The 22,165-nt window shown below is 40.0% G+C and overlaps 1 protein-coding gene and 1 pseudogene across 6 annotated transcripts in view; one reads left to right on the top strand and one right to left on the bottom strand.

Moving 5' to 3' along the window:
- Positions 1 to 22,165, bottom strand: part of ATRX (ATRX chromatin remodeler) — a 222,326-nt gene that overhangs the window by 136,265 nt on the left and 63,896 nt on the right. For all 6 annotated transcript variants that reach the window (XM_056124203.1, XM_056124204.1, XM_056124206.1 and 3 more), the window contains 3 exons: positions 4,258 to 4,313; positions 2,862 to 2,914; positions 1,512 to 1,636 (listed from right to left, as the gene is read on the bottom strand). In XM_056124203.1, the coding sequence (XP_055980178.1) occupies positions 1,512 to 1,636; positions 2,862 to 2,914; positions 4,258 to 4,313 (234 nt within the window). The remainder of the gene's footprint in view (positions 1 to 1,511; positions 1,637 to 2,861; positions 2,915 to 4,257; positions 4,314 to 22,165) is intronic.
- Positions 9,477 to 9,877, top strand: LOC130032573 (activated RNA polymerase II transcriptional coactivator p15-like; annotated as a pseudogene).

Here is a 22,165-nt window from a genome sequence, read left to right as displayed (position 1 = left end):
AAAGTATTATTTAAAAACTTTAGTCCCTACTTCTAGGCTCTCTCCATCTGAATCATAAAGTAACCCCAGGGATAACAACTGAGAAGATAACCAAAAAGAATCAACTGCTTTTGGAATTAAACACCCATGTTGGTTGTTTCTGCTCTTGGCCAACAAATAACTACGTAAAAATGTCACAGATGATTTGCAAAACCAAGTAAACACACTCATAAATTTTCCTTCTGTTTCCTCTTTCTCTTATTAGTTCCTATTCATCATTTCATTTATCACTTATTGTAGTTCCAAATCATTCCTAGTAATGTCTTATACTCTTATCCATCACTTTTACACAACTCAGAATCAAACAATGTGTCATAGGGCACAAATAATAGGCTCACACAGGACATTAACAATGTGTTATAGGGTCATATATCATCGGGTCAAACACACGATGTAGGCGAATACAAGGCCCTGGGTTAGTTCTCTGGCACAACTAAATTAAAAACTGTCATAAAAACTTCAGTACAAGGCCAGAGAGATAGTACAGAGAATAAGAAGAATGCCGTATGTGTGTCTGACCCCAGGCGAATCTATACATCACATGGTTTTCTGAGCACTGCTAGATGTGGTTCTGGAGGCCCCAAGAACCTTTAGGGTGACCTGGTTAATGATCCCTGTCATGACCCAGTCCTTTTAGCATCTCATCCTCAGACCCTTGCACAGAAACACCAGGTCTAAGAACCACTGGGTGGGGTCCATGGCCTCCTGAGCACCACATGAGAGGTCCAAATAAAAATATACCTAAGTACAGACATAAAAGAAAGTTTGGTGAACACTGTTGTATATTCAAATTGAAAACTCTTCTAAGACCTTAAGTCATATTAATCATATTAATAAAGAAAAAATCCAAATATTGGGTCTGAAACATTGGGGACTAACCAAATCTCTTCTAATCCTCTCACCTTATAATCAAACTGCTTGTTCTTGACCTGGGATATGTAAAACCCCCAAGCTTTTCATTTGGCTTTTTCCCGCTAATTAATAAAGTTTGTAACTACAACAGTTGAGAGGCTTCTAAAGAGATAATCACAAGAAATACAACTAAACATACCTTTGATATTTAACTGTATAAAAGTTATAGGGAATTTAAGGCTAACCCAACTTAAATTTTAAGTTTTCAAAAAACCCAATCACTATGATTTTCTATAAAGCATATTAAAATTGATTGAACAAAAACTTAATATGTTAACTTCTATACCAACTTCCACATTCCAATATAATATGAGACCTAAAATCTTTTCTAAAGCCAAATGGAGACAATAACTTTTGCTCTTATCCAAACCAACTAAATACTGTATATTTTAATCTCAGAGACATATTACTATAATTCTAATACATTTCCAGATATCACTATTATTGAAATGCCATTATCTTTACACACAGCTAATAATAATTGATTTCCAATTTCAAAATAATGACATCTAAAAATATACGTCAACATACACTTGATATGAAAAATTAGTGCACGTTACCTTTTGGCAAGCTTTGCATAGTAATATCATTTTCTGAATTTTCATTAGAAGCATCTTCATTTACAGTTTCATCCAAAGGTTTCTCATCATCAGATTCTACATACTTCGTTACTACAGAAGGTTTCCTATGAAAGAATTAAGTACATAAAATTATGGACATTTCTGATCATTGTATCAAATTATAAACAACATATTTAGATTGAATAGTGACTCAACAAGGGATACACATCAGAATCACCTCAAGGCCTGAGAGATAGTAAAGTGTGCCTTGCACATGCCAGACCTGGGTTCAATTCCATGTACTTGTTATGGTCCTCTGACAGGAGTGATTCCTGAGCAGAGTCAGGAATAAGTTCTGAGTACCACTGGGTATGCCAAAAAATAAAAATAAAATCAACAAAGAAAAAACAGAATCATCCAGGAAGTATACATCTCTATGGCATATTACTCAAGAAAGTGAATCAGTGGGTTTGAGTAGGATCAGGGCATGTGCATTCTGAAAAAGTCATTAGAGGGTTTGTTAAGGGATCTCCTACTTTAGGACCAGAGAGACAGCTCAAAGGATCAAGTACTTGCCTAGCATATGGCTGCAGCCATGAACCCAACACAAATCCTGACATGATGTACGGTCACCCAGCACCACAGGACGAGACCCCCGATCATAGAGCCAGGCACAGAGCCCTCTGAGAACCAGAAATCCCTTCCCACCAAGAAAAAGGAGTATGGATGATGTGGTTCAAGTTACAAAATACATGACTTGCCATGTATAGGGGCCTGGATTCAATCCCCAGAATTGCATCCCGCCCTTCTCCCCCAGGTGTGACACCTAGAACTTTAGGAAAAAAAACACTAGATTTAAAAACTTAAGCTAATAATGAACAGGCTGTGTTTATTAAGATATTCCCAATGGTTAAAAACAACACACGTTCAATAAAATAAACTGTAAACGTCTAATACTTCAAATAGAGTTCACAGTAATTACACACTACAGAATGTCTCAACATAGTTTCAAGTCCTGTATACAATTCACTTTCACTGCTTAAGAGAAAGGTTTTTATTTTTGTTTTTCCCCATTTTGAAAGGAGTACATAACCTAAAAAAATGATCCATAATTGCAAGGGCTACTAAAACATAATAAATCCTTCTCAAAAGATTCCATTAAAATTTCAAGTCAAAATTAATAATTGCTATATCCAAGTGATAGACACATGAGAATTCAACTATATCAAGCTGTATGATTTAAGATTAAAATCTGTAGAATTTACTTAGATGATGTTATGTTTGAAATTTAGAAAAAGACAAAAAAAAACAACCTGGAAAATAAAAACTTTTTTCCCAAAATCAACCAACCTCTTTGATCGTGATGATCCTGAAGATTTGGATTTTTCAGAAGAGCTAGCTCCCTAAATGTGAAAAAAATATAAAAATGAGTAAGAATACTCTAAGTGATACTGTCAAAGCAATACTCTACAATTAACTGTTTTCCAATAGCAAGATCTCCAACGTGAAATTCTGTTTATGACTAAATTATTTTTCTAGAATGAATTTAAAAGCTAATTCCCATGCACTATCATGTATCCTTGATTTAAGATTAATCTTCTTGGGGGCTGGATTGATACTGCAGCAGATAGTTTCGATTCCTGGCATACCATATGGTTTCCAAGCACCGCCAATGGTAATTCCTGAGTGTAGAGCTAGAAGTAGCCCCTAAGCATCACGGAGTGTGACCCAAAAAGCAAAAAAAAAAAAAAACCGAGATTAATTTTGTTTTCTTCTAAATTGTTATAGAAGGCTTTGTGGTAAATAGAAGAAAATGCGCTACTATATAATGATCCTGGCCCAAATCAATAAAGACAAAACAAAGGTGTAGAAGTAAACATATTCCTTAAGGAACTAAAACTGTGTCCTTAGGGTCAGAAAGATAGCTCAATAGGCTGAGAGCATAAAGAACAAGCGCCACATGTACAAGACCCAGGTTCAATGTCTGGCAACCCTAAGAAAGTAGTAGGTCCCAGGCAACACTGAGTGTGGCCCCAAAACCAATCATAATAATGAAAATAATAATTTTTAATGTACCATTTTCTCTATCCTAGCAAACGGCACCAAGTTTCTCCTGCAACTTGCTTTTAGAGACCAAATTTTCCCTCATTTTAGATTAAAAATTTTGTACTACATGGGGACCAGGAGAGAGTACAGGAATTGAGTCATTTATCTTGCATGTGGCCAATCTGAGTTTGATGACTGGCACTGCATATTGTACCTCAAGCACCACCAGAAGTGAAAACAGAACAGTCAAGAGCAGCTCTGAGTACTGCTATACTGTTATACGTGACCCCAAACCAAATATAAATGAAAATAAATACTTTGTACATTACATTAGAGAATTTGTACAATACATTAGAGAATTCCCACCATAGTGGAGGCCTGGGAATCAGGTAGAATATACACTTTCGAGAGATTTCAGTGCTGTAAAGTCATGTTTAAAACAACTAACCACAAAGATCAGTGTTACAATAGAATATCTAAGTCCCTATCTGTTAATTAAAATTTCAGATATATAACTAAATAATACTACTGAATGAACCACAATATCAACAAAAACAATGAGAACCTTCTATGAATGGACAACTACCCAAGTTGTAATATCAGTAATTCTTAGGTATAAACTTGCAGATATAAACATATGCTTGTATTGAGTAAAACCAATCAAATGCATAAATCTCTTAATGCTTCAAATTATTCTTACCTCTTCTTTGCTGCTTTCCATCATATCCAAGTTAGTGCCAGAACCACTAATTTTATCTTAAAAGAGAAGAAATAAAAATATTTTACCTCTTCAATGCATTATCACATGGAACACAAATGCTGAAAATTTACTTTTTCAGGCTAATATGCAATTACTCATACTAAAATATTCTTAAATTTTTCATAACTAGATGCTGGAAAGACAGTACAGTGGATAGGGTGCTTGCCTTACACACCTAATCCAGGTTCAATCTCCAGCATCCCATGTGCTCCAAGCGCTACCAGGAGTAATTCCTGAGTCCAAGAATAACCACTGACCACCACAGGGTGTGCACTGACTCCCTCACCAAAAAGCTTTTTGTCTAGAATCACTCTCTTTTGATACATTAATCCATTTCACTTAAAAAGTATTAAATTTTGGGGAACCAGAGCATTAGTACAAAGGTAGGGTGTTTGCCTTGAATACTAGCTAGCCCAGGTTTGATTCAGGCATCTCATATGGTCACCTGATTCCTGAACTCAGAGCCAGAAGTAACCTCTCAGCATCACCAGATTTAACAAAAAAAATTAAATTTTGGACTGAGGAGGTAGCAAGAGGGTTAAGGTGCTTCCTTTGCAAAATACAAACTCCAGTTTTCACCCCTAAAACCACAGAAGTCCCACAAATACCATGTTTAGTAAGGCCTTAGCAAAGAGCCAAGAGTAATCCCTAAACACAATATAATGGGAACCAAAACAAAACAGCAGCATTCCTTTTTTATTTTATTTGGTCAGCATGGATTACAAAGTCATTTAACTGCATTTCAGCCATATAAAGTTCCAACACCAATCCCTTCTCAAGTGTCCACTTCCCTCCCACCCACAAGTCTACTCTATGGCAGGCACATTTAAAAATAACTTTGGCATTGTGGTTTATAGTATTGTTAGTGATAGGATTTCATGAGAAATATTTTATTCCCTCCTTTCAGCACCCCCTCCTCCTCCCAGTTGACCACTTCCCTCCACCACTGCTGTAGTGTTCTCTTCCCTGTCCAACTTCTCCCCATCCCCTCGCAAGAGAAGCCTAAATTTCTAAAGAGTACTTTTGTATCAAAACACCTATTGTAATCTTATAGCCATCCCCCCCACACACACCCACACACATAAACCCCTCCTAGATAGTGGAAGACAATCAGATCACCTGGATGCAAGTGGCAGCACAGGGAACTAAACTGACCTCACACTTTCCTGGATACCTTTTTTTTCTTTTTATTTAGGTACAGAGGTTTACAACTATGGCATCACAAGCGTAAACTTCCTACCACCAATGCCCCCACTTTTCCTCCAAGCTCCCAGTCAGCCTCCTGGACCAGCAAGTTTTTAAGTTTGGTTATTGTCATTCAGATCTCCTGCTTTCAGCTTTGTTGGTTCATGGTTCAGATACATAGTTACATAATGCCTCTTCATAACTAGTGTGCCTGGGGTCCCCTATTAGTCTCCACCAGCCTTTTCTTGCTTTCCCCCTTCACTTTCTTTCCTTCCCTAATCTTAGTTCTATAGTTCAGCTTCCAATCTAGATAACCCAACTTTGAAGCCAGTTTTCCTTTCTTCTTCTATTATTCTACAGACTACAGATAAGTGAGTTAATCTGGTATAGTAACTCTTGGCTTGTCCCTATGCAGGCAGACAAGGCCTTGCACGCCACCAACCTGGGTTCAATCCCTGGCACCCATATGGTGCCCCAAGCATTGCCGGGAGCAATTCCTAGTGCAGAGCCAGGAGTAAGCCCTGAACATAACTGGGTGTGATACCAAAACCAAAAATATCTCCTGTCCTTCCTCCCGTTGTTCATCGATTTTTGATTTGCTTGAGCGGGCACCCATAACATCTCACAAGAAATTGTGAGTCTTGTTGTTACTGTTTTTGGCATATCGAATACGTCACAGGTAGCTTGCCAGGATTTGCCGTGCGGGAAAGATACTCTCGGTAGCTTTCTGGGCTCTCCAAGGGGGGCGAAGGAATCAAACCTGAGTTGGCTACATGCAAGGAAAACGCCCTACCAGCTGTGCTATCGTTCCAGCCCCACAGTATACCTAATAAAGATTACGAAAACAAAAAGAGGGACCGGAGTGACAGTAAAGGTAGGGTGCTTGCCTGCACACGGCTGACCAGGTTTGATCATGGCATCATATATGGTCCCCCTGAGCCCTCCAGGAGTAATCCTTAAGTGCAAACCAGCAATTAAGCCCTGAGGACTGCTGGGTGTGACCACAAAAAATGATCAAAAGAGTTCATAAAGCATAACAATATAAAATGAACGTGATCAAAATTCAGAAGACACCAAAGAATATACAGATTGCAAATAATATGAAGAGATGCTATACACTATTGTATTAGAGAACTGTAAACTAAAAATCTGTACACCAAAACCAGTGTATGGACCCCAGCGGCCAAGGACACCCATTCCCCAGCCTGAACCCTGGCTCCCCACCAAAAGGCAAGTTCCGCTTCCCAGCATCCCATCAGGAATTGCCCTCCCCCACTAGTCATGACCCCCAAACGCGACGATCTAACTTATCAAACCAGGTGTGTGGACCCCCAATGTCGCACCCTGATACACCCTTCATGGCATACCTTTAAAATCTCTAACCCCATAAAGGCAGCTCAAAGAGAGAAGGGAGCACCAAATAAAGAGTGCTGGGAAGATCCGCCCTGGATGGGAGATGCATGCTGAAAGTAGACTATAGACCGAACATGATTGCCACTCAATGCCTCTCTTGCAAACCACAGCGCCCAAAAGGAGAGAGAGAACAAAAGGGAGTGCCCTGCCACAGAGGCAGGGTGGGATGGGGGGATGGGGGGTGGGAGGGATACTGGGATTGGTGGGGGTGGAGAATGGTGAAGGGGGTGGAGAATGGTGAAGGGATGGGTACTTGATCATTGTATAACTGAAATCCAAGCACAAAAATTTGTAAATCTACAACTGTACCTCATGGTGTTTCACTAATAAAAATTAAAAAATAATAAAAATAAAGAAAAAAACCTCTAACCCCATCAAAAAATGGGGAGAAGAGATGAACAGAAGCTTCCTCAAAAAAGAAATACCAATGGACAAAAGGCACATGAAAAAATGCTCCACATCGCTAATCATCAGAGAGATGCAAATCAAAACAACAATGAGATATCATCTCACACCACAGAGACTGGCACGCATTCAAAAGAACAAAAGCAACCAGTGCTGGCATGGATGTGGGGGGAAAAGGAACACTCTTTCACTATTGGTAGGAATGTCGACTGATCCAGCCTTTTTGGAAAACAATATGGGCATTCCTTCAAAAACTAGAAATTGAGCTTCCATATGACCCATAATACGACCTCTGGGAATATAACGAGGGTGCAAAAAAGCACAGTAGAAATGACATCTACACCTGTATATTCATTGCAGCCCTGTTCACAATAGCCAGAATCTGGAAACAACCCGAGTGCCTGAGAACAGACAATTGGTTAAAGAAACTTTGCTACATTTACACAATGGAATACTATGCAGCTATTAGGAGAGATGAAGTCATAAAATTTGCTTCTGAGTGGATAGTCATGGAGAGTATCATGCTAAGTGAAATGAGTCAGAAAGAGAGGGACAGAAATAGAATGACTGCACTCATTTGTGGAATATAAAATAACATAATATGAGACTGACACCAATACTGCCCCATACTTGTAACCCTGTCTCATGAGTTGGAAGAGAAGGCAGCTGGAATAGAGAAGGGATAACTAAGACAATGATGGTTGGAAGAATCATTTGAGATGGAAGATGTGTGCTGAAAATAGATATAAGACCAAACATGACAACCTCTCAGTATCTGTACTGCAAACCATAATGCCCCAAAGTAAAGAAGAGTATGGGGGAAATTGTCTGCCATAGAGGCAGGTGGAGGGGTTACATGGGGAGGGATACTGGGGACATTGGTGGTGGAGAATGTGCACTGGTGGAGGGATGGGTGTTAGATCATTCTATGAGTGGAACTCAAACATGACAGCTTTGTAACTGTATCTCACGGTGGTTCCAATTTTTTTTAAAAAAAGCCATGATCAAAAGACCACAAAATGTGTTCTTCTATCTATCCAGAATTTAATAAAATAAGTAAAATTTTAAAAAAAAATGAAAAACTCAGTAAAAGGCACAGTTACAGCTGCTTAGGACAGAGTCAGTGAGCTCCAAGATGATATGCAGAGAATCTTCAGACAACAGCAAAAAATGAAAAAGAGCCCAAAAATAAACCAAAAGGTATCAAGAGAAAATCAGCATGAAGGGACCGAGCAATAGTTCAACAGATAGGGCATTTGCCTTGCATGCAGCCAAACCAGGTTCGATTCCCACCATCCCATATGGTCCCCCAAGTACCACCAGGAGTAATTCCTGAGTGCAGAGCCACCCATGAGCACCTCTGGGTGTGTCCAAAAAAATCAAAATGAAGCTAAGAAGAATAACATAAGAATCACTGGAGTCCCAGAGAACCGGAGGAAAACCCTGATGAAGCAATTGTCAAAGACATCATTGCTGAGACATTCCCAGAGCTGAAGAGCACATGCACCCAGATTCAGGAGGCCTGAAATGTACCAGTTAAAAGAAATCAAAATAGAAATACTCCAAGACACAACCTAATCAGAATGACAAAAAACTATAATAGAGATAAAATTCTGTAAACAGCAAGATCAAAGAAAGAAATTAGTTATAAAGGTGCATCCTTAAGATTTACAGCAGATTTATTTAACAAAACTCTCTGGGTCCAAAGACAATGGGGAGATACAGTGAAAAAACTCAATGAAATGAGTTTTGCCTCACCAATAAAACACTCTACCCAGCTAGACTCTCATTCATACTTGAAGGAACAACACATAGCTTCAGAAACATGAGCTAAGGAATTTCATAGATTTAAAACCATGGCTGCAGGAAAAACTAAATGGGCTACTTTAAGACTAGAAAAGCCCTCCAAACACACAAAAATTACTATAGAAACATGGGCCAAAACCAACCCCTTAACAATAATCTCTCTCAAAACACACCAATTAAAAAGACATAGAGTAACTGGATCCAAAAAATGAACCCAACATTCTACTGCCTGCAAGAAACACATCTGAACAGTCACAGGAAACACAGACTCAAAGTGAAAGGATGGAAAACAATTCTACAAGCAAACAACTCCCTCAAAAAGGGTGGGGTGTTATTAACATTAACAGACTACAAGTAGGTCAGCTGCCTTCATGGAGCAATGCCTAAGTCAAAAGAACTTCTTTCTTCAAGCTTTTCTGGCAGTGACTCTGACAGTGAAGTGGACAAAAAGTTGAAGAGTAAAAAGCAAGTTACTCCAGAAAAACCTGTGAAAAAGCAAAAGACTGGTAAAACTTCCCATGCCCTGACCTCGTCCAAGCAGAGCAGCAGCAGACATGACAACATGCTACAGATTGGGAAAATGCAGTAGTGAGTGTCCAGGACTTTAAAGGGAAAGTCCTCATTGACATTAGAGAATACTGGATGGATACAGAAGGTGAAATGGAGCCAGGAATGAAAGGTATTTCTTTAAATCCTGAGCCAGCTGAAGAAACAGATTTCTGACACTGATGATGCAGCAAGAAAACGGTAAACACAGTGCCATATAATGCCTGTACTGTTCTAGTTGTTTTACTCTGTCTTTCTACACTGGCTTTTGTTTTCTAAATATTGTTTTCCAAGCAATTGTAGATTTGGATTGCAGAATACTATGTAAGATGAAAACCTTTTTTTAAAGATACGTAAGAATCTCTTACATTTATTTTGTGACTAGTATTTGTATATATATTTTTTATTTTTTTATTACTGAAATACCATGAGGTACAGTTATAGAGTTAATAAATTTTTGTGCTTGGGTTTTAGTTCTACAATGATCAAGTACCCATCCCTCCACCAATGCCCATCCTCCACCACCACGGGTCCCAGCAACCCTCCCACCCCCAATTCCCCCCATCCCACCCTGCCTCTGTGGCAGGGCATTCCCCCTTGTTCTCTCTCTCTTCTTTTGGGCACTGTGTTTTGAAAGAGAGGCATTGAGTGGCAATCATGTTTGGTCTATAGTCTACTTTCAGCATGCTTCTCCCACCCTGGGAGGATCCTCACAACACCCTTTATTTGGTGCTCTCTTCTCTATCTGAGCTTTCTTTTCCCCTAGCACGTGTGGCTGCCCTCCAAGTCATGGAGCAAAATTCCTGGTACTAATCTCAGCCATTCCTGGGTGTTAGTCTCCCATTTTGTTGCTTTATGTTCCCCAGATGAATACAACCTTTCTGTGTCTATCCCGCTCTTTCCGACTCATTTTGCTTAACATGATACTTTCCATGTAGTACCACTTGTATGTAAATTTCATAACTTCATCTTTTCTAACAGCTACATAGTACTCCACTGTGTAAATGTACCAAAGTTTCTTTAAAAAGTATAGTCGAAAACCTTTTTTTTAACATGCACTATTAAAAATGTTCTGAATGAAGCTGTCACCTTTTTTAAGGATTGCTTTGTGTCCACCATGTAGTGTAAAATAAAATCACATAACACAATCTTAAAAAAAAAGCTGGGGTGTCCATGCTAGTATAAGATCACATAGATTTCAGATAGAAGAAAGTTACAAGAAATAGTGAAGGTCATTTCTTAATGATCAAAGGATCCATACATCAGGAAGGCTTCACATTTCTAAATGCACATGCACCTAATGAGGGACCAGCAAAATACTTAAAACAACTGCCCACAGAATTGAAGAAACACATTGATAGCAACACAATATTAGTTGGAGATTTCAACACCGCTTTATCACCTCTCTACAAATCAACCAGACTCAAGCTCAGCAACGACATACTTTATCTGAAGGAAGAAATGGAAAACAGGTTTAGTAGATGTATATATGTTTGAATCCCCCCAAAAGCTGAATACAAATTATTCTCAGGCATTCTCCAAGATCACATGCTGGGCCACAAAACATATATCCATAAAATTAAGAGGATAGAAATTCTATCAACGAACTTTTCAGATCATGATGCACTGAAAATAGAAGTGAATCACACACAGAAACAGAAATTCAAATCAAACATCTGGAAATTAAACAGCTCACTACTGAACAACCAGTGGCTTAGACAAGAAATCAAAGAGGAAATCAAAAAATTCCTTGAAACAAATGAGAATGAAGACATGAGTTACCAGAACTTACAGGAAATGGCAAAAGCAGTGTTAAGAGGAAAGTCTGTAACTCTACAAGCATTCCTCAGGAAGGAAGAGCGAGTCCACATAAGTAACTTAACTTTACAGCTTAAGATCTTGGAAAATAAATGACAAACAAAAGGAGCCTAAACCTTCAAGAAATAATAAAACTTAGAGTGGAAATTAATGACATGGAAACCCAAAAAAACCAATCCAAAAGATAAAAGACAAGAGCTGATTCTTTGAGAAAATAAAAAAAGCAAGATTCAGAGAGAGAGAGACCCCTAATAAATACAATCACAAATGGAAAGGGGAACGATCACGATCACGATCATCCTGTTGTTCGTCTATTGCCTTGAGCAGGCCCCAGAAACGTCACCTTCATCCTAGCCCTGAGATTTAAAGTGCCATATTCAAGACTCCTTCAGGATTAGGAGAATGAGACCCATCATTGTTACTGGTATTTGGCATATTGGGTTCGCCACAGGGAGTTTGCCAGACTCTGCCGTGTGAGGAAAGGGGAACATCACAATAGAAACCACAGAAATTCAAAGGTTAATCTCACAGAGGTTATTTTGAGAATCTTTTTGGCACTAAACAAGAGAACCTCAAAAAATAGATAAATTCCTTGATCACTATCAAGGAAATTGAAATAGTAATCAAAAAGTCTCCCAAAAAACAAAAGCCCTTGCCCAAATGGATTCACTAGTGAATTCTTCCAAACCTTTAAAGAGGACCTACTCTCAATCCTGCTCAAGCTTTTCCAGGAAACTGAAGAAACAGAAACACTTCCAAACAGTTTCTATGAGGCAAATATCACCCTAATACCAAAAGCAGACAGAGACATCACAAAAAAAGATAATTACAGGCTGATATCCCTGATGAACACAGACACAAAGATCCTCAACAAAATACTAGCCAAAAGAATCCAACCACTCATAAAAAATACCATACACCACGAGCAAAAAGGATTCATCCTGGAGATGTGAGAATGGTTCAACACTAGTAAGCATATCAAAACAATACACCATATCAATAAAAGAAAAGATAAAAACCACATGACCATATCAATAAAGGTAAAGGTAAAGGCCCTCCCACTGATCATCGATTTGCTCGAGCGGGCCCAGTAACGTCTCCATTGGAGACTTTGCTGTTACTGTGTCTGGCATATCGAATACGTCACGGGGAGCTTCCCAGGCTCTGCCGTGCGGGTGAGATACTCTCGGTAGCTTGCCGGGCTCTCCGAGAGGGGCGGAGGAATCGAACTCGGCCATGTTGGCTGTGTGCAAGGTAAACACCCTACCGCTGTGCTATCGCTCCGGCCCAATAGATGCAGGGAAAGCATTTGACGTGATCCAGCATCCATTTATGACAAAAACTCTCAACAAAATGGGGGCTGAAGGAACTTTCCTCAGTATAGCCAAAACCATTTACAAGTGCACAGCAACCATTATTCACAATGGGGAAAAACTAAAAGCATTTCCACTAAGATCAAAGACAATACAAGGATGCCTACTCTCACCACTTCTATTCAATTTAGTACTGGAAGTACCTGCCATAACAGTTAGGCAAGAAAAAGATATCACAGGCATCCAGATAGTAAGGGAAGAAGTCAAGCTATTACTATTTCCAGATGACATACTATACTTAGAAAATCCTAAAAACTACCCAAAAAAGCTCCTAGATACAATAGCTTTGTATAGTAAAGTAGCAGGTTACAAAATCAGTACCCAAAAGTCCATGGCTTTCCTATATACTAATAATGAAAGAGACGAGATATTAAATAAACAATCCTGTTCACAACAGTGCCTCAGAAAATCAGGTACCTTGGAATCAGCTTAGTTAAAGAGGTGAAGGACCTATGTAAAGCACACTACAAAAAGCTACTTCAAGAAATTAAAGAGGATAGGAGGAAATGGAAACGCATCCCCTGTTCATAGAGTGGGAGAATTAACATTGTCAAAATGGCAATATTCCCCAAAGCATTATACAGATTCAATGCGGTCCTTGTAAGGCTACTCATGACATTTTTCAAAGAAACTAATCAAAAGTCCTGCAATTCATATGGAGCAATGAACTATAGCACAGCGGTAGGGCATTTGCCTTGCGCGCAGCCAGCCCAGCCGAGCTGGGTTCAATTCCTCCACCCCTCTCACAGAGCCTGGCAAGCTATCAAGAGTATTCAATATGCCAAACAGTAACAAGAAGTCTCACAATGGAGAGGTTACTGGGCCCGCTCGAGCAAATCGATAAACAACGAGAGGACAGTGTTTGTTTGTTGGTCTGTTTGTTTGTTGAATAGCTAAAGCAATCCTTGGGGAGAAAAAGATGGGAGGCATCACTTTCCCCAACTTCAAATTGTACTACAAAGAGGTAATAATTAAAACAGCATGGTATTAGAATAAAGACAGATCCAAAGACCAATGGAATAGAGTTGAATATTCTGACAGACTCTCAAGTATATGATCACTTAATCTTTGACAAAGGAGTAAGTAATGTGAAGTGGAGCAAGGAACACTGCTTCAACAAGTGGTGCTGGGAACGCTGGACAGCTACATTAAAAAAAATTGGGGCTGGAGTGATAGCACAGCAGGTAGGGCGTTTGCCTTGCACGCAGCTGACCCAGGCTCAATCCCCAGCATCCCACATGGTCCCCCGAGCACCACCAGGAGTAATTCCTGAGTGCAGAGCCAGGAGTCACCCCTGAGCATCGTCAGGTGTGACCCAAAAAGCAAAAAGAAAAAAAACCTAAATAAAAATTTTTAAAAAATGGACTCAGACCTCTACCTAACACCAGGCACAAAAGTCAGATCAAAATGGATTAAAGACCTCAACATCAGACCAGAATTCATAAGGTACATGGAGGAAAATGCAGGCAGAATCCTCCATGATATTGAAGCTAAAGGTGTCTTTAAAGATGACACAACAGGACGGGAGCGATAGCACAGCAGGTAGGGCATTTTCCTTGCATGCAGCCAACCCAGGTTCAATTCCCAGCATCCCATATGGTCCCCCATGCACTGCCAGGAGTAATTCCTGACTGCATGAGCCAGGAGTAACCCCTGTGCAAGGCCGGGTGTGACCCTCCCAAAAAAAGATGAAATGCCACTGAACAAGCAAGTGGAGGTAAAGTTAAACAAATGGGACTATGTTAAACTAAGAAGTTTCTGCACCTCAAAAGAAATAGTGAGGGGCTGGAGCGATGTCACAGCGAGTAGGGCATTTGCCTTGCACACAGCCTACCCAGGTTTGATTCCCAGTATCCCATATGGTCCCCTGAGCACCGCCAGGGGTGATTCCTGAGTGCAGAGCCAGGAGTGACCCCTGTGCATCACTGGGTGTGACCCAGAAAGCAAAAAAAAAAAAATAGTGACTAGGATACAAAGACAGCCTACAGTATGGGAAAGGATATTCATCCAGTACTCTTCTGATAAGGGGTTAATTTCTAGGATATACAAGACATTAGCTGAAATCTACAAGAAAAACACACCCAATCCCATCAGAAAATAGGGTGATGAATACAAACGTCCTCAAAAAAGAAATACAACCAGCCAAGGGCACAGAAAATGCTAATCGTCAAGGATATGCAGATCAAAACAACAATGAGATATCTTACACCACAGAGACAATGACATATATCAAAAACAACAAAAGTAACTAGTGTTGGCAGGATGGAATTGGCAGTGGGGAGAAAGGGATTTTTCTTCATTGTTGATGGGAATGCCGACTGGTCCAGCCTTTGTGGAAAACAATATGGACATTATTCAAAAAACTAGAAATTGAGCTTTCATACTACCCAGCAATACCACTCTGGGAATATATCCCAAGGGTGCAAAAAAAGTACAGTATAAATGACATCTGCACCTGTATGTTCATTACAGCACTGTTTACACAAGCCACAATCTGGAAACAATCCAAATGTCTAAGAACATATGACTGGTTAAAGAAACTATGGTACATCTACACAATTAAATATAATGCAGCTATTAGAAAAGATGAAGTAATGAAATTTACTTATAATTGTATGGACATGGAGAGTATCATGCTAACCAAAATGAGCCAAAAAGAGAGGGACAGGGGCTGGAGAGATAGCACAGCGGGTAGGGCATTTGCCTTGCACGCAGCCAACCCGGGTTCGATTCCCAGCATCCCATATGGTCCCCTGAGCACCGCCAGGAGTAACTCCTGAGTGCAGAGTCAGGAGTAACCCATGTACATCACCAGGTGTGACCCAAAAAGCAAAAAAAAAAAAAGAGAGAGAGGGACAGACACAGAATGACTACACTTGTTTGTGGAATACAGAATAACATAGCATGAGACTAACACCCAAAGACAGTAGAGACAAGAGCCAGGAGGATGGCTACATGATTTTAAAGTCTGCCTCATGTGCTGGGGAAGAAGGCAGTTGGGATAGAAAAGGCACCAGTAAGTCAATGATGGCTGGAGGGATCATTTGGGATGGGAGATGTGTGCTGAAAGTAGACTAAGGATCAAACATGATGGCCTCTCGGTGTCTGTATTGCAAACCACAATGCCCAAAAATAGAGTGAGTGTAAGAAGGAAGGTGCCTGCCACAGAGGTAGGGGTAGCAGGAGGGATACTGGGGACATTGGTGGTAGAAAATGTACACTGGTGGAGGGATGGGTGTATGACTCATCATTGATAGATCATTGTGTGACTAAAATTCAATCATGAAACCTCTGTAACTATCTCGCAGTGATTCTTAAAAAAATTGGGGCACCCCTATATACCTATAAAGCATGAACTAAATGCAGAACACTAATACTACCAAATCTTGAGGAGAAAGAACGTGAGGTAAAAGCAACTCATTTATAGCTGGTGTGAATGAAAAAAGGTGACCACATTGAAAGCCATTTATTTGGCAGATTCTTAAAAAGACTGAACAAATTCTTGCCATATTACTCAGCAAACATTCATATTAATACTTATGCAAATACAGTGACTCACAAATAAATCTCAGAAGAGATCAACACACTGCAGAGATGCCCTCATCACTCCTTGCCAGACTGACTTCATCCACGGTACATCAGAGTGGGGCAGGTGAGACCTTCTGCCTGCCCCAACAGAACCCAGGCAGCCACAAATTCCAGAATCCAATTCCTGCCATGCTCACAGCCGATCTTCATAGGCTCTGGACAAGCCCCTCACACATGAGAATGAATCTACTATAACACCCAGGTATGTGGGCTTGGTGGCTGAAAACTCCAGGCTAACACAGAGTAGGGAATGGGCACCTTCCCAACATCTCCCTATGCTTCTGGATGCTTGGCTGCCACACCCATGAACTGCCTCTGGGCGCCAAATAAACTAATGATCCAGAGACTCACAAATAAATCTCAGAAGAGAGAAATATGCTGCATAGATGCCTCTGGACTCCAAAATCACTATCTAGTTAAAATTTTTACTCCAGCTCTAGCACCTTACTTAAAATTTTAGAATTCCTGGAGGGCACAGCCACACATCATCTCATACTTTATACCACTGATATACCAAGAGTTTCATTTTTCATTTCATTTCATCATCCTGTTATTCGTCGATTGGCTCGAGCAGGCCCCAGTAACGTCTCTTTCATCCTAGCCCTGAGATTATATTCAAGGCTATTTATTCTCCTAAATACCAAGAGTAGCACAACATATTTGATGGCGTATAAAGTAGAAGATAACCAATTTTGATAAAAAAAAAATGTGTGTGGGGCTGGAGGGATAGCACAGCAGGTAGGGCGTTTGCCTTGCACGCGGCTGACCCAGGTTCAATTCCCAGCATCCCATATATTCCCCCAGGCAGTGCCAGGAGAAATTCCTGAATGCAGAGCCAGGAGGAACCTCTGAGCATCACCAGGTGTGACCCAAAAAGGGAAAAATAAGTGTGTGTGTGTGTGTGTGTGTGTATTACAATACAAGGCTATACCTGTAGCAACAGCTTAGTGGTCTTTTATACAGGGCCTTAACGGCTCCAAGATGAGAAGATGAGATACAACAATTTTCACACACTTTCCTTTTTGGATCATTCATAACAAACAATACAAAATAAATTTAGTATGTGCCTTTGGGGCAGGTTTGGGTGGTGGTGGGAAAATTCGAAAAAATGGTGGTGGGAGTAGCATTGAAATATTAAATGTAATAAATTATTGTGTACAACTTTATAAAAATAAAATTAAAAATATTTATGCAAATATGCTCAAAACTTTTTTAAAAGATAAATGCAGGCAATGAAATGTTATTTTGGTCTAAAATGAAATGAGCAGAGCTGAAGTAATAGTACAGCAGTTAGGGGGGCCGTACCGACCAGAAGTACCGACTAGGAGTACGGACCAGGAGTAATTCCTGAGTGCAGAGCCAGGAAGAACCCCTGAGCATAATACTCAGTTAAGAGTCAAACTGAAAAACTATTAACTTTTAGATTCCAATTGTATGACATTCTGGAAAAGGCAAAACTTGGGAAACAGCAAACCTGTTTGAAAGAGAAATGAATAAATTGAACAGCAAAACTAATAGGTATGCCACTATAATAGTAGATACATGCCAATATACATTATGTCACAGTCCCTAGAAAGTACGACAACAACAGTGAAATCTGCTGTAAAATATGGGTTTTCATAGGTTGGGGAGATAGTACACCAGATAGGGTGTTTGCCTTGCATGTGGCTAACCCAGATTCGATCCCTGGCATCCCATATGGTCCCTCTGAGCACTACCAGGTGTAATTTCTGAGCCCAGAGTCAGGAGTAACCCCCTGAGCATTTCAAGGTGTAGTACAAAACAAACAAAAATAATATGGGTTTTCAGTGATAATGTTTATCAATCTACTTTCATAAATTTTAAAAGATGTAAAGGAGAAGTTAAGATATTATCTTATATAGAAAATACTAGGACATCAGGCTTAATTATCTCAATATGATCATTTTTTTTTACAAATTTCTGCTAATGATATATCTCCTCTACTAATGAGTTAGCTAAAACACTGCTATCAATGACACACAGAGGCATAGGTTTTTAAACGTATATTTCTGAATATCAGTTTAAAAGACAAGTCTGAACTATACCATAGCCTGACTAGTAAAGAATTTACAAGCAATATTTGCCCCTCTATCTCACTAGGCTAAATTTTATTTATTTACTTTTGGTTGGGGAGGGGCACACCCAGCTGTACTCAGGCCTCACTACTGGCTTTGTGTTCAAGGATCACTCCTGGCAAGCTCCTGAGGGACCATAAGAGGTGCCAGCGATCAACCCCAGGTTGGCTGTGTGCAAGACCTTTCACCGTACTATCACTCCTGCCCAATCAGGTTAAATTTCTCTTTGCATTGGGACACACTTGGTGATGATCAGGATTTAAACCTGGTTCTGCACTCAAGAATCACTCCTAGCAGTGCTCTGGGAACAATCTGAGAAGGGATGACTAAACCAGTGTCAGCCTGTGCAAGGCAATCATCCTACCCACTCTCCACCCCCAATCAGGCTAAATTTTAAGATCATCTAATAGATGTGAGAAGTGTAAGACATTCTTTATTTAATATTTTACATACTGTATCACTGTCCTCCCATTGTTCATCGATTTTCTTGAGCAGGCCCAGTAACGTCTCCATCGTGAGACTTTGTTGTTACTGTGTTTGGCATATCGAATACCTCACGGGTAGCTTGCCAGGCTTCGCCGTGCAGGCGAGATACTCTCGGTAACTTGCCGGGCTCTCCGAGAGGGGCGAAGGAATCGAACTTGGGTCGGCCATGTTGGCTGCATGCAAGGCAAACACCCTACATGCTGTGCTATCACTCCACATTACACTAAAATACTTTTCATTAAGTGAAAAGAAACATTATTTAGATACAGGGAATTTTTAATTAAATTGGCATAATTAAGACTAAAACATATAGGTGTCACTGCTCATCCTCATCTTTTGGCTTTACTACGTTAATAATCACAAATGAAACATAGGTTATTCTATGTTCTAGAAACAGTGATTTCCTCAATATTTAGATGTATTAATATAGCCAGTTATATAAATCCAAATAGAAAACCCTTCTCCCACAGATTTGAGTTGGCAATTCCTCCCTCTGAATAGGTTAATTTAATGAGTTAAATTCAGTCATATCTTTAGAAGGGACAACAGTGATTGCACTTGCTGACCCAGAATATCAAAATTTTACAACACAATCATACTCATTTAAATACAAGCCAATCAGGGCCACAGACCATGGTACAGTAGGCAGGGTGCTTGCCTTGCATGCAGCCAACCCAGGTTGGAGTTCCTGGCACCCTTTATGGTCCCCCCAATTACAGCCAGGAGTGATCCCTAAGTGAAGGGCCAGGAGAAAGCCCTGAGCATAGTCCAGTGTGGGTACTCCCTTAAAAAAAACAAAAAAGAATTAAGATAGTTACAAAAAAAACTAACAGAAAAACATTATTGTGTAGATAGGAAATACAAAGAAATCAATTATAAATCACTTAAACTAATAAATGTGCTCAGAAATATTGTAAGATACAGGGCAATAAACAAAAATCAACTTTACTTTAATATACCTCTCCAAAATCTGGGGGTCAGGATGTTATTTGAAGGTGTGCAGGAAATGCCTAATACAAACAAGGCCACAAGTTTCATCCCTGGCACCACCTGGCTATCCTCAAGTACTGCCAGCTGTGTTCTTAATGAATCCTGAACATCACCAGTGTGACCACAATGGTTCCCAGCCACCGTGGTGCTGCTCTTTTTGAGCCTGAGCTGCACCACCATGCCAGGTCTGAGTATTTAGCCATCTGTCCTACTAGGCTGAGTATCACCAGAAATAACCCTGAGCATTTGCTGGGAAGACCACCAAAATTATTTTTAATCTAAATAAACAAACAATAATCTGAAAATAAAATTAAAACAATCCACTTAGGATAACATCAAAAAAGAAAATACTTGGGAAATATTTTAACAAAGGAAATGAAAAAATTACATACTGAAAACTAAAATATCACTCAAAAGCATCAAAGATTTAATGCAATAGAAGGGCTAGACAGACAGTACAGTGGGAATAGGGCACTTGCCTTTCACACAGCAGACCTGGCTTCAATCCTGGCACCCCATATGGTCCCCTGAACACCACCAAGAGTAATTCCTGAATGCACAGCCAGGAGTAAGTCCTGAGCATCACCAGTGTGACCCCAAAAAACAAACAAACAAACAAACAAAAAAGAGTTAGAATCCTGCATTTACCAAAGAGATTCTGGGAATAAGAAGACAATGGAGTGACACCTTGAAAATTCTAGAGGGACCTTCTGCTTGTTGATCCACCATCCCTAGTGAGGCTAGTATCACTGGGCCTATTCCAGAAAGGATGCAGAGCCCCTCCCTACTGGGTGGAACCCAGCCGACTCCACACCTGAACTGTGCCATATGAAGGACCAACATCACGGTTCCTGAAGCTACGAAGATCTCCTCAAGAAATTACATGCTGCTCACAGTTATTTTTCCAGTCATTCTGTGAGGATGGACAGAGAACAATCTCTGATCTCTCAGAATTGGTAGTAAGTACAAAGACTCATCCCTCAGCACCACAAGAATACTAGAAAACCAGTGGAGAAAACACATAGAAGCCCACCAAGCTCAACAGTATCTCAAAGACATAAAGAACACCAGTAAATCCTCAGTGTCTTTAGTGACACTACGATGAGGATGTTCAATGAGTTCAAAAATGATAGCATAGACAGCAAAGCACAGGAAAGAATGAAAGTCTAAATGAAAAAACTACTATAGTCAGAAATGAAAAACATGGTAGGTGATACTAAAAAGTCAACAGAAGCTCTGAAAAGCAAAATAACAGAAGCTGGGCAAAAGATCAAGGAGCTCCAAGATGAGGAGGAAACTGCTAGGAAACAGCGGAAAGTGGAAAAATAGCCTGAAAAGAAATATTTGAACAGTGCACCATAGAACTACGGGATAATTTCAAAAGGAGCGATATAAGAATCATGGGAGTGCCTGAAGAACAGTTAGGCTAATGTGATAAAGAAACATGAGTTGAAACAAAAGCAACCGATGCTGGCGTGGATGTGGCGAGAAAGGGACACTCCTTCACTGTTGGTGGGAATGTCCACTGGTTCAGCCCTTCTGGAAAACAGTATGGACGATTCTCAAAAAATTAGAAATTGAGCTCCCATTTGACCCAGCAATACCACTCCTGAGAATATATCCCAGAGAGGCAAAAATATATAGTCGAAGTGACATCTGCACTTGTTTGTTCATTGCAGCACTCTTTACAATAGCCAGAAACTGGAAGAAACCTGAATGCCCAAGAACAGATGACTGGTTAAAGAAACTTTGGTACATCTACACAATGGAGTACTATGTAGCTCTTAGAAAAGATGAAGTCATGAAATTTACATACAAGTGGTACAACATGGAAAGTATCATGCTAAGCAAAATGAGTCAGAAAGAGAGGGATAGACATAGAAAGATTGCATTCATCTGGGGGATATAAAGTAACAAAATATGAGATTAATACCCAAGAATAGCTGAGATCAGCACCAGGAGGATTACTCCATAGCTTAGTGGCCAGTCGGGCATTCTAGAGGAAAGGGCAGCTCAGATAGAGAAGGGAACACCAAATAAAGGGTGTTTGGAGGACCCTCCCAGGAGGGGAGATGCATGTTGAAAGTGGACTATGGACTGAACATGTTTGCCACTCAATGCCTCTTTTGCAGACCACAACAC

The sequence above is a fragment of the Sorex fumeus genome, unplaced genomic scaffold, assembly GCF_029834395.1.
Source record: "Sorex fumeus unplaced genomic scaffold, SorFum_2.1 ptg000050l, whole genome shotgun sequence".
Classification (NCBI taxonomy): Eukaryota; Metazoa; Chordata; class Mammalia; order Eulipotyphla; family Soricidae; genus Sorex; species Sorex fumeus.
The sequence above is the reverse complement of the archived record's forward strand: the minus strand, read 5'-3'. Positions and strand labels throughout refer to the sequence as shown.